The sequence below is a fragment of the Phaethon lepturus genome, unplaced genomic scaffold, assembly GCF_000687285.1.
Source record: "Phaethon lepturus isolate BGI_N335 unplaced genomic scaffold, ASM68728v1 scaffold20123, whole genome shotgun sequence".
Lineage (NCBI taxonomy): Eukaryota > Metazoa > Chordata > Aves > Phaethontiformes > Phaethontidae > Phaethon > Phaethon lepturus.
Genome location: NW_010527466.1, coordinates 39,088 through 52,275, shown reverse-complemented (window position 1 = coordinate 52,275; position 13,188 = coordinate 39,088). Strand labels below are relative to the sequence as shown.

Sequence of the window (13,188 nt, the reverse complement as noted above, 5' to 3'; positions counted from 1 at the left end):
GCATTCCTGAAAGTGGGGAGAAAACGGCTAAAAGCAAAGTTGCCACAGTGCTAAAGTATCAGCCTAAAGAAGGGAAAAGCTCAGCTTGACTAACAGAATTAGCTCTTGTAATTAATGTGTTTCTCTGAAAATACTGCCAAAAGCTATGGGGGGACTTTAAGGTGCAGAGACGTTCCTGCAGGGTTGTTGATAAAGATGATAATTGGAGAGGATAAATGACAGTAGGAGGTGCCTGACCTAAGAGGTATTTGGCAAAACACAAGCTAGGTGAAAGTTAATCTGCCCAGGATCTCTGGCACTGCCTTGACAGCATAGCTGGGTTGGTGAGGACTGCAGGTGGCTGGTGGAATTGGTGGAGGGGTAGAAGGAAGCTGCAATATGTCCTGCTGCCCTTCTTTTTGTTGCATCTTAGCAGATGCAAATATAACATGGAGAAAGCTTTGTGTGAAGCTGTTTATACTGTATTTGCAGAAGCAACTTAAAACTTTTGATGTGACTCAAGTTCCTAAATGCCTCCGCAAACATGGGCTTGGGAACTTATGTCACTTCATTCAGGGGGAACAGTCTCCTGAAGCTAGTAAATTGGATCTAAAAGAGACTAGCTTTTATTTAAATTAAAATGTAGAAGAAAGCTATAATTACTCTGAAGAGATGGAGGGTATTAAGGATAATAATTTCGAGCACTTAAATTATGTGTCAAGGCTCCCTGGCACTGTAAGGAGCTGCATGCTGTGCTGTGTAGCTGGAGACACCTGAAACTTAGATGGTACAAATGCCTCGTTCTGTGATGGGAGCTTGCTAAAAGCTGCACTTAATGTTTTTGCTTACTACAGCAAGTGCATTTATATTGCAGAGGATCAACTCTATGGATTTCTCGGGTGTCTGGGTTGAATTACTGGCTAATAAATGATTAATCTAAATAGCAATGTGCATTTTCATTTGAAAGCTATAATATGGCATCATGCTGGTGGGATTCAGGGCTTCTCTGGCTGTTGCTGGGTTCTAACAGCCTTTCTCCTCTGGCAAAACTGTTGGCTTTGCAACCTGCTACAAAGCAATTATTTGCTCTAAAATGCTCTGTTGTCTTGCTACAGTTCTTTACCTATGTTCTTCCGTTTTGCTAAATTTGGGATGAAAATCTGACTTCTGTCCTGTGTGATATTTGTGGTTTTAATTGTTAGGACTGTAATTTGGCCAAGCTTGATAGAAATAAGACTCCAGCTCTTCTGAGACAACAGAAGACCAGTGTTTAAACTGATGATAACTTTTTTAATAAATGTAAAAATATGCTGATTCTAAAACCTCATAAAGGTGCTTGAGGTTTGGTCAGGTTTGATGCTGTAATTTCTCTGAGTGAAGATTGATGCTGACTTTGGTTTGATGAATGCTTGCTGTACTTTTAGTTACCCTAAAACACTGACTGTTAGACTCTAGAGCTTTCTCTTTTTCCTTTCATTCCCACCCAAGGAGCTGGTTGCAGAAAAGGAGAGAAACGGCTTGCTTACAGCAAAAATGCGAGAGCGCATCAACACGCTAGAAAAGGAGCATGGCACTTTTCAGAGTAAAATACATGTTAGCTACCAGGAATCTCAGCAGATGAAGATAAAGGTAAATGCTTTACCAAAACTGTTTGAGTTGATGTTCATGCACAAGCAGATCAGTGCCGAGAAATCATTGCTTTAGCCGGAGTGCAGTGTTTGTTGTTTGCTCAGACGAATTGGCTTTACTAGTTACCCTGAGCCTTGAATGCAGTGTGCTGGTAGCTGGTGGTGTAACACCTGTGCATGAGGATGGGAAACTTTGTGGTGGTTTCCTGACTTAAAAGAAAGACAAGGTGTTCTCATCGGTGACTTGTAATCGTAAAAGACCAGTGCTCCCTAGACTGCCTGCATCTGATCTAGTTACTTTTCTTTCGTGGCATTCTGCTGAAATGTTATTCAATTAAAGTGGAAAATCTAATTGAACTACTCAACTTGAGAGACACTAATGCTGCTGATCATTTACCAGCTGATAAATATAATTTTTTAAATTATAGGACAGAGTGACAACATAGCATAATATGCAAAAAATACCATTGCCTGTGAGAGTGCTTTGCTAAAAACATTTGAAGAGCCAACACTTGCATTTTTTTAAGACCCTTGTTACTCTCTCCTGATAGTTGTATTATAATGGGGTGACATCAGAACAGTTTGTTTCATCAGATTAAAAGGTTTGAGTTAAAGTTTTCTAAGAAAAATGGCACATCTTATAATAACTTGACACTTAGTTTTCATATTCTAGTTTTTTTCCCTATATAAATGTCACAGCATCAAGCCCAGCATATGTAAACTTTCCAGCTTTAATACTCTATCTTCTGTCTCGGTACTTCGGAGAGTAGCATCTCTGCAGTTTTGGAGCCGAACTATGTTCTCCTGAGCAGAGACAGCTTCCTTTGAACCTCTATAGAAAACTGCATAACGAGAGGGTCTTACTGCTGGCTGGGGAGGGTGAAAGAGATCTGGGCGTGACTGGGTGGCTTTTGCAAACACTGCCGTTGCAGGCAAAGCTGGAGAAAAGACGTGCAGAGGAACCAGTGCTCTGGTTGTGCTCCCCCTGCTGATGGGCTGTAGCATTTTCATCTTTCAGAGAAGCTGAAAATTGTCCAAGCTTCCAGTTATATGGGCTTCTTTTGGGATCTTGTATAAAAAATTTGGAGGGGAAAACCCAGGAACAGGTGTTACATCTGTTGGTGCTGAGCTGGAGGTGGCTGCCCTACAAGGAGCTGCTGTCTCCTGCTGTGGTTGTTACACATCTGTTTGGATATTTTTGCTTACAAAATCCTCATTGGTGACTCAGCCATTCGATGAAACTGTGTCTCGGAAATGGTGTCAGCCATATCTTCAAACTGGCACTGGTAGGGGAAGAAGGTACTGTAGCTGTATGTGCTTGAGGATTTTCAGAGCAGGCTGTTGGGCTGTAAGACCAGCTGTGCTGTTGTCTGCATATACAGAGTCCATTTTTTTACATTGAATCCTGTCATGATTTTGTTTGCACTATTCTGAAGCAACTTTGGATTATCGGAGCTTCTTTCTGCCTGGGTTTGGAACCATGTTGAACGTGCAATCAAAGCATATTATTGCCTAAATAAAGGATCTATTTTGTAAGCTTGACTTCAGGATATTACATGAGGACTAGCCTTTTGCAGTTTACATGCTATAATCTGTGTATTGTTATTTCATACTTTTTCTGCTTTGTTTAAAGGCTTTATAAACTTCTACTGTTAATTCATGGTGCATTTATTTTATTTCCTTTTGGAAAAATAACTTATTGATATCCAGTTATTGACAAGTATCTAAAGTTATATGACTGAGCAATTAGTATCCTAAGTACTACTTGTGTACTATTTAAAAATGAAAAATTGCCTTGCTGCACAGGTTGGTACACTGGTATAAAAAGAAACTGGTGCTTTTATTTGAGCAAGATTGTCTGAATTGCACAATTTAATTGAAGAGTGGGTGTGTGAGGAAGGAGGTAAAGTTGACCCTGGCCAAAAAATCCATATAGTTTTATTTACTTAAACTATGGTGATATCTTATCTACTGTTACATGTTATTAGACTTTTACTTCTCCTTAATCTTTTCAGAACTGATTTTTTTTTTTCCCCCCCATCAGTTCCAGCAACTCCGTGAGCAGATGGAGGCAGAAATAAGCCACCTGAAGCAGGAAAACGGTATCCTGAGAGATGCTGTCAGTACTTCTACCAATCAAATGGAGAGCAAGTATGTTAGCAGCTACTCGGTGCTCTGTGTGTTTCTAAGCCTTCCCTGAAGAGCTTTTCTGGCTTTTGCTCCTTTTGTTTCCATCTCCTTGGCTGCCTCTGAATTTGTGGTTAATCTAGGAACACAGTGATTTTGGGGTGGGGCGGTAACTATTTGTATTTGCATTGAGCCAAGGCTTTCAAAAAAATTACTGTCTCTTACCAATTTGAAGCCTGAGCTTTTGGAGTGCGGGTGCTGAGGCTTTAACAGAAAGAGCAGAAGTGCTCAGCCACAGTTGGTGTTTTTGGCAGGGTATGTGTCCTTTCCCCTGGGCTTTAGGAGAGGTGCTGATGCCGCCTCCTGAGAGAACAGCACTAAAGGTATAAATCAGTCTTGCAATAAGAAAAAATACCAATACGCTGCAGTTAGTGGTACCACTGGAGTGGCACTTGGATTTATCGGTTGGTGTGGCAAGTGTTTGGAGAAATGTAAAGGCATCTCAAGGTTTTGTCTTTTGTGAGTTATGATGTAAGCTGCCCCTGAGCTGGCAGGTAGGATTGTGTATACTGTGGTAAAAGCTGAGCACCCTGGTGAGGTGCATAGTCAGATGGGTGAATTGCTGCCAGTGGGCTTCTGCCTGTAGAAAGCAAAACTGGCACTTTATATACTGTCAGGTATTTGTTACTGTTGGAGACTAAAATGTCAAAACCACTGTCAAGGCTTGGAAAGGGCTCTGTATCTTCCTTTTCTGGCTATGCTATTGCCAGGATGCTGCTTCTATATGGATTTTTCTGTTAACAGCTTCTGCACTGCGGAGCGAAGCTCAGTAGACGTATGTTCTCTTCCCTGCACGTGTCCTGGGGCAGGTTGATGTAACGAGTGCTTGGAGAAGGGTACTGCTACCCTGATTTTTAGGTGTCCTGTTCACAGAAATGGAGCAGCATTATCTCTTAAAGAGTTATCTCAAACTTATCTCAAACAGTCCTTAATAAAATGCTTTTTATTTGCTTAGACACAAAGGGGAGCCTTCTAAAATTCTTCCCTTGGGCTATTCAAATGCATTTTCTCTCCCGAAGTGAGAGAGTGCATCAGATGCCTCCTGGCCTTGACTTATCTATTAACTTGTGAAGGTAACATATAGTCCGAAGAGATACGTGCTGTTTAGTAGTCCACGAGGAATAGTCTTGAGTAAGTCTGAGATCAATAATCCTTTGTGGGAAGAGGAAAGCAATGTGAATTTCGATGCGAGACCTTTCCTTACGCTGAGCCTCTTTAGTTTATATAAGCCTGTCCAAATTATGCCCATCAGCTTGCAAATGTTTTAAAGTAACTGATGCTTGTGGCTTATTGCTGAATTTTTTTTCCTGAGTGGGTTGAAGCTGCTGTGCTGATGGCCAAGAGTACCTGAGCCTCATCCTTTTCCTAGGATGCAGCAGTGTGGCGAAAAAACCCTGCCCAATACAACCCTCTGGCTGCAAATATAGGACTTGGTGTTGATATTTGAGTAGCTGTTGTTATGGCCAGTGCTTCTTGTGTCTAAAAAAAAAAAAAAAAAATCTGTGAAAATGTTTATTCTCAGGCAGGCGGCTGAACTGAACAAACTGCGCCAGGATTATGCTAGGCTGGTGAATGAGCTGGGAGAGAAGAGCAGTAAGCTGCAGCAAGAGGAGCTCCAGAAGAAGAACGCAGAGCAGGCAGTTGCTCAGCTAAAGGTGACTTGGGTTTTCTTTGCTTGTTGAGTTGTGTGTAAGGCCTTACAGTTCTATCAAGGTTTGGTGCTTTGGGATCATTCATCCAGATAGCATTGTCCTTGTGTGTTTTATTTGAAACTTCATGCTTTTGCTTAAAAGTATGTTTAAATTTTTAAATAAGTATACTTTTTTAAGGGTTAAAATGTAAATGGGCTGGCTTCTGGATGCATCTTTTTTCTTTGGAAAAAAAAGTCTTTTGTATTAATTTTTTTTAAGAAGAGAAACCTAGTGTTTTTGGGTGAGAATGCCAGTCCAGAGCTCATTACTTTTTTCATATTTGCAATTAAGTCTTAGTTACCGAAAGTTCTCCCTGCCTCTAGCCATGGCAGGTGGAGACTTAGTACCTAGAGTGGAGACATGTTTTAATTACTCAGTGCAGATTCATGTGATGCATGGCTAGTCTGGCTTCTAGTGTTAATTCTGAACTTGCAGGGCAAAGATGCTACACTTTAACATTACAGAAACCATCCTGTGAAGAGCCTATAATGAAATCCTGTTCAAAATTTGCCTTTTAAATTAATAGGCTAAACTACTCCAGGAGGAGGATTACAGGGCACTCTGCCTCTCTGATGTGCCCTAATGGAAAAAAGAAACAATATTACTTTACTGCCATATGTTTTGGGAATAGCACTGAAGAGATGCACTCTGAATGTTTAAAAAATAAATTAAAGGTTAGACTTCTTTTCACCAACTCTCTCTTCAATGTGAAGGTCCAGCAGCAGGAAGCGGAGAGAAGATGGGAAGAAATCCAAGCTTATCTCAGGAAAAGAACAGCAGAACACGAAGCAGCACAACAAGGCACGTGTCACAAAATACCTGTGTAACAGAAAATTCCCAAATACTGCAGTAAGCATTGATTTGGCTATTGCCATTTGTTGGAAAAAAAAAAAGGATGGTGGTGGGGGCATTACTGAGTAAGTGGCCTAAAGCTCAGGTGAAGTCAGTACTGCTTCAGCACCTTGGGGAAATAGTACGTTGTGATACCAGTTAGTTTGAATGCTGATGAGAGATGAACCTTGGCTTGCTGGAATGAGGCTTCTAATCAGCTTCACTGTTTACAGTGAAAATTATTTCCCCCAGAGTTAAATATTTATTTCTGAATTAAAATCCTGACATTTCTGCTACAGATGTGCAGAATAAGCTTGTGGCCAAAGACAATGAAATCCAGAGCTTGCACAGTAAACTTACTGATACAATGGTGTCAAAACAGCAGCTGGAGCAGAGGATGTTGCAGTTAATGGAGGCTGAGCAAAAGAGAGCTACTGCGGAGGACTCCATGCAAATGCAGGTGCAGGTAGTATTGCTCAAGTATCTTAAGGGTTTGTTTTTTTCCCCTCCCACTTTGTGCTTATGGAAACACAGTAATGTCTGTGAAATGCTGCTTTAGTAAAGCTTTCCCACTGAATGAAAAATGAGAAAACTGTGTGCCAGTCTATCGTCTGGCAACTTCTGAAGAGAGACCTGTAATGAGTGGTGCTGTGAGGAGGTCTGGGGCTGTCTCAGACCTGAGAAGCACTCCAGGCAAGTCAAGAAAATGTGCTGACCCAGGCAATTTCCGAAGCTGTGAAATGATGCCATGGTCTGCGGAACACCCTGGAAGAGCAGCCATGTACCTTTAATGCATGTGTGAGCTCTTCTGGGGTTCTCTCTCTTCTCCCGGCATCAGGTGGTGAGAGGCAGTGTGGACATAGCTCTTGGGGGCTTCAGGGAAACTAAATGGCATACGGTGGGGCAGGGAATATTTTTCTCTTGATACGGAACAGGTTCTTATACTTCCATTCAAACTGGTTGATCTTAGTGGGGGGGAGAAATGGTGTCTTTGAAAAGTGTCTGACATGTAAATGCTTAACTGTTCTTACTAACATAATCATGGCTAAGAGCTAATCCTAGCAAAAGTTGACTAGCTGCAGATCTCAGCCTGCTTTTCTTTCTGTGCTCTCTTACAAGGAGCTGATAGAGCAGAATGATGCTTTGAATGCTCAGCTTCAGAAGTTTCATTCACAAATGGCAGCCCAGGTACAGCATGTTCTCAGACTTTCTTTTGTAGTCATAAATTGTGAACTTCTAATGGAAGTCAGATTTTTTTTTTTTTTTGTAGCTGGATATATGGTATGTAATGCTGAAAGCAAAGACTTGTTAGCGTCGTCTTTTCTAAAGTTTCACAAACTGGTTTAAAACTTAAGCTTCTGCTGCCCTTTTGGGGGAAACAGTCCACTTATTTCCTCCTGTAATGGCTTTCATTTATAATCAAAAGTTAGAATACATTTTTGTTTTCTGTAGCTTTGCATGTGTACAACTCTGTCTTGTGGTTCTTCGATCTTTTTGCAGTCCTCCTGTGAACCGCCTGATCATACTTTTTCCTTGTGCATCAGGGATGCACAACATCTTTTATGTTGAGGAACAGTGTCCTATGGTAGCTCCTATATAAAGCTGGTTGTTCATTCCAGTGCTGATTTTTGTGCAGAAGAAAAAAAAAAAACAAAACTAGAAAACCTCAAGCCTGCACAATGCCTTTATCAATTCTTTTGATCTCTAAAATTTTAGTTTGACTAGTTTCCTTGAAATGATTTCTGTTGTAAACACTATATGAAACCGCAGTGTCACTGAAGTTGCTTCCATGTAGAGCTAGGTCACAGAAATCAGCTTAGAAAGGCCATAACTTCTGTGGGCACGAGAGTGGAGACTGTTCCTGTGTGCTTGGCTGTGTACTTTTCATTATGGACATACTTGATGTAGTCTGATTAAATTTGACATCAGAAAACATGTCATCTGGCTTTGCTTGAAGTGCTCTAAGACATTGGGTGGGGAGAGTAGTGAAGGAAGATTTACAACATCTTCATGACCTACTCCCAGTCCTTTAAAAGGACTTTGAAGATAAATCCCTGCGGAAGTTTTACTTTTTAGCTCTGGGTTACACAGAGAGAGAGGCTGTTGGAAGGAGGTGTATGCTTTCCCACACATGGGGAAAGTTCCACATGGACACTGGATGTGAAAATAGCACTTTGGGGAAGCGAGGTTGGACTGGATACTGCTCTGGACATCAGTGTTGATGAAACTGTTTTGGTCATTAAGATGACCCTCTGGGACTAGAACTATTTGTTGCCTTTTATTTATTTCTTTTTCTCTAATGCTGTTCTCTACAGTATGATCTGGATAAGGCAGTATAGGAATTGCTATAGGGTCCCAGGGGTACAATCTCTGAGAGATCCAGGATTTTGAGGGAGGGTAAGGCTGGATAAGGAAAATCATGTATCTGAAGCACACATGAACATGAAGTTCTGCCACAGCTGCAATCAAACTGGATGTGAAACAATCTGCAGAGGTCCCTTGATGCCTTGATAACCGGTGTGATAGGTCTCTCCTGCCCCGTTGTGGGTGACTACATAGGAATAGGCTTTTTCTGGGAGGGAAGAATGCCACTTGCTGATTTTTATGCTGCTGTTTCTGTTCCTCATATGAGTCCTGATGTGCTGTGCAGGGTTTTCTTTTTTAAATTTGAGTGGTTTGTCAGCAGAATGTCCTGTAGAGCACTTAATCCTTGGGAGACAAGTGCTGGTGATCCCCTGGCTTGTTTGAATCTGGTAAAGGGCAAAGAAGATGGTTCTTTTTTTCCTTTCATGTTGCCTTAGGCCAAAGGGACATTAGTATGTGCTGGTATTCCTTCAATGTTCCTTAGCCAGGAAATAGTTGGAAGTGTCCTGTGCCAGTTTAAAGTAACTAGACAAATCTTACAAATGCTATTCCTGGCTTACTGTAGATGATGATTCTTTGACTTGGTTTACTTTCAGCTATTTTTTTTTTTTCCCTTCTGCAGACCTCAGCTTCGGTCCTGGCAGAAGAACTACACAAAGTGTGAGCATTCATTTCCTCTGGTATTTGGGAGGTGTTACTGGCTTTTAATTCATGCCACCTTTTCTCCACGCACGTGCAGTGTGTATGGGAGGGACTGGTGAAGGAAATGTTGCTGTCTATGCTTTTAACTTCTCACCATGAGATTGACTTGGGAGCTGGGAAACGGCTTCCTGCGGATTTCCCTTCCGTGTCTAGCCTCAGGTTTGGAGTCCATTGTACATGGCTCTGTGCTACACAGAAGGCAATGTCTCCTCTTGTTTACTACTGTCTATGTGCATGGTAAATGCAGTGCAGCGTGCAGGAATGTGCGTGACCATGAGAATTGTTAATATTTGGACTATATGGCTGTGCCAGGAGATTTCTCCCTTTGGGAGATGGGATAGTTGCTGTGTTTCAGAGGTAGAGAATGTATCATAAATTTTTGGCAAGCAAACAGCATTTAAAACAGACGGAAAAGCTTTTGGACCCAAAGTGTACTGTCAGCAGGATGCAGAGTAGGAGCTGGACTTAAAGGCCAGCATGTATTTTGTAGTTAGCCTAATGCTTCATGTACCACTTTTATCCAAGACCTTTTAGTACTGATATTTCATCACTTCTCATTTGTACAGGATTGCGGAAAAGGAGAAACAGATAAAGCAGATGGAGGACTCATTAGGGAACGAACATGCCAACTTAACCAGCAAGGAGGAAGAGCTCAAGGTATAATAAAGGCATGTGCAAATGCCAGTTGATACGGGGAGAGGTTTGTTCGCTGCACGTACAAAATGAAGCTCACAAGGCTGCTGCCTTTGGGTCTAGAAACAGCTCTTCGGCTACAAGTCTGCTGACTTTTATTCTTCTAGGCAAGGCCAATGCTTGTTGCTGGGAAGCTGTTGGTAAGAAAGCTTGAGGTTTTTTCCTTGCCATTACCTTTAGAGTCCTTCAAAAAGTAACCTGAAATACTTTGCACTGGAGAGTGAACTTACCAGAAATATCGTCTCTATGCAAAGTGCAAATACATTTCTTTTTCTTCTTTCTTCAGGTCTTACAGAACATGAACCTATCCCTGAAATCAGAAGTACAGAAGTTACAGGCTCTGACAAATGAACAGGTAAAATAATTGTTTCATTAAATACTTAATTTTACTCTCTTAAAGCTACCTATTCTGTCATAAATGCAAATGTAGATCTGTTGGCTTTAAATGAGCTGTGCTTAAGCACATTAAAGGTGTGAGGCTACTGAGTGGGGACTAATATGTGATTCCCTGGAGTTTTTTTATAGCTGGTGGGAGGCCTACTTCTTATCCTTCCTTCACCAGTGAAATATTTCTTACTTTGATATCCAAGTTACTGGAGCAATTTGCTTGGTTAGTTTAGATTTGCAGGCATGCAGAGTGTAGGACACTTAAGGAGTGAACACAACTGTGCTTGAATATGCAGTCCTGGCACTTGCCTACAAGGGTCGTAAGCATCCCTCTAAATGCCAAAAGCATACAACCACCCCTGCCTCACCATAGATGTCTTTTTAGAATCAAACAAAATGCTGTCCCTCTGTTACTGCTATGTGGCCTGTTCATTACAGAGGTGGAAATGAAGTGTTTAATTAGAGATAATCCTGGTTGTCAAATGAATCTCTTGGAGATCTTCTGCCCTTTGCGTAATTGCATGCTTGCCTGGTATATATCTGTGTCGTAAAAGTCATGAAGACAAGCTTACCCCTTTCAGTCTTGCTGGTCAGTCATGTGCTGAGAGGCCAACTGACTTGTTCTAGCTTTTTAATATTGTAGAATGAAAGGTTGATTGAATCACGTGATGTATCCTAAATCTGTGTTAATCCTCTTTATATCTAGGCTACTGCAGCACATGAGCTGGAAAGGATGCAGAAAAGGTAAATAGCTCTGGGATTTGATAAACAATGTTTGTCAGTCTTCTATGTTCTTTTGAATCAATGGTTTTTGTAAGACTTGGATGAGGCAACGTATTTAACTGTTCTGCTGTGTCTCAGCATTCACATCAAAGATGACAAAATAAGAACTCTTGAAGATCAGCTTCGAGAAGAACTTGCTCAGATTTCAAACACAAAAGAAGAATTCAAGGTAAGATACAGAGTAGCTATTCTTGTGCTTATTTACAGTAAATTTTCCAGACTTCAGAGGTTGCAGAGTGGTTCATACAATTGAATGTTGATTTGTAAAAGAAAACTGACTTTTGGGTCTTAAGGTAAATTCCTCTTGTCTTGCAAACAATACTGTAATGTGGGACGTCACAGTAGTAGTAACAGACTGTACAGTAGAGTAAGAGATGGGGTAACACAAGTGCTGTGTCTGCAGTTGTGAGGAGTGAGGTCTTTGAAATCTGGAAGAGGAGGTTGTTCAGTAAAAGCTATTGCAGTTTTCCTGCGTTCCACCTTCTAATAGGACTTTCAAAGCCTTGCTGTGAGCCTTTGCTTGGATTATCATGTTGTCAGGTCTTTTTTTTTTCTGTCAAGGTAGGTGTAAAAATGCTTATTTTTCCTTTCATAAGGCTGTAGCTAAATTGCTGAAGCTTTTAGTTCTTACATCTGAGGTCTGCATAGCAAAGCTGATATTTGTTTCTAGATGGCATGCCCAGAGAGCAACTTAACTCCTTGCCCTCTGCCACCCTAGGCTTTTTGTTATGAACTTCAGCTGTTAAAAATAGACCTGCTTCCCAAGAAAGGTGATGACTCCATCTTTTTGACTCCTTTAAAGCCCATGGTGGGTACTGCTGCTCTTCTGATGTTTCTGGTGAAAGGTCGCTCACTCTGAATCTCATAATATTATGTCAAGTTGGTAGGTTTGCCAGTGAGGAATGGAGTGGATGGGTTAGTGGCAGAGGCAGCATGCTTTTGTAGGGGAAGCTATGCCTCGAGTCTCCTGGAGCTCTTTAGAAGGTGTTATCGAGCAGGTAGTAAACTTGATTCATGTATTAAAGCGGCACTTCCAAAGAAGTTTTGATGAGAGTCCCTTGGAAGACTCTAGTTTCTCTAAGCTGCCAGAGAATAAGAGGGAAGAAGTTTGTTCAATTAATAGAAGAGGAAACAAAGTATAACTTCAGTTGATTTTTTTTTTTGGTAATAAAACTGTCAACTGAATCTTCAGTGTGTGCTGGCTAATGGGTGCATAAATGGTCTGGAAAGGGAAGTAGGAAGAGGTGACAGGCTTGAATAAGTCAGCAAGTCTCAAGTTAGTGACACTTAGAGCTTTCAGCATGGTGGAACATTTTAAAATGGCAGGTGAAGTGGTAAAAATGACTAAAAGGAGCAATAATCTGAACTTCCTTTAGTGTGATGGTTTCTGTAGTAACTGTTACCCAGGAAAAAGGCCTTAGAGGTCTTACGGATCAACTCAGTGCTAAGTAATGGCAAAAATCATCTGGAGGCAATTCTAGCAGTTCTTGGGAAGTGAATAGAGAACTGAATGAGAGAATTGTCATCGTGATACTGTGGAAATCCGTAGTCGCTCTCAGCGTGAATATTGTATGCCCTTCTAGTCTCTTCTTCCTGTCTTTGATCCCAAACATAAGCCAGACCAACTCTGTACTAAGTGCTTCCATCTGAGGAAGTGCTGCTTTTTTCCCCATGCACATGGAAAAGGGAAAAGCCAGGTTCAAATAACAGCAATTCTTTTAATCCTTGTCATTGCTGTCCCTTCCTGCTTGTGTTGTCCCTGTAAGGTCTGAAGCACAGATCAAGTCTCTTTTTTTACTTATGTAAAGTAAATTTTACTTTTTACTTATGTAAAGCACCAAACAAGTCTTTAAAAAGACTTTGTAAAGCAAAAAGCAATAATAGAGGATGATTTTAAAATACATGTGAGGAACCCGGACAGGCAGCCTGTCAGTTAAGGGCTG

At 41.1% G+C, this 13,188-nt stretch overlaps 1 protein-coding gene across 1 annotated transcript in view; it reads left to right on the top strand.

Annotated features, from left to right (window-relative positions):
* Window positions 1–13,188, top strand: part of KTN1 (kinectin 1 (kinesin receptor)) — a 53,992-nt gene that overhangs the window by 10,316 nt on the left and 30,488 nt on the right. The window contains exons 6-16 of the mRNA XM_010283392.1: window positions 1,468–1,608; window positions 3,652–3,758; window positions 5,317–5,449; window positions 6,199–6,286; window positions 6,616–6,782; window positions 7,436–7,504; window positions 9,303–9,340; window positions 9,949–10,039; window positions 10,362–10,430; window positions 11,169–11,206; window positions 11,324–11,414. Coding sequence (XP_010281694.1) covers window positions 1,468–1,608; window positions 3,652–3,758; window positions 5,317–5,449; window positions 6,199–6,286; window positions 6,616–6,782; window positions 7,436–7,504; window positions 9,303–9,340; window positions 9,949–10,039; window positions 10,362–10,430; window positions 11,169–11,206; window positions 11,324–11,414 — 1,032 coding nt within the window. The remainder of the gene's footprint in view (window positions 1–1,467; window positions 1,609–3,651; window positions 3,759–5,316; window positions 5,450–6,198; window positions 6,287–6,615; window positions 6,783–7,435; window positions 7,505–9,302; window positions 9,341–9,948; window positions 10,040–10,361; window positions 10,431–11,168; window positions 11,207–11,323; window positions 11,415–13,188) is intronic.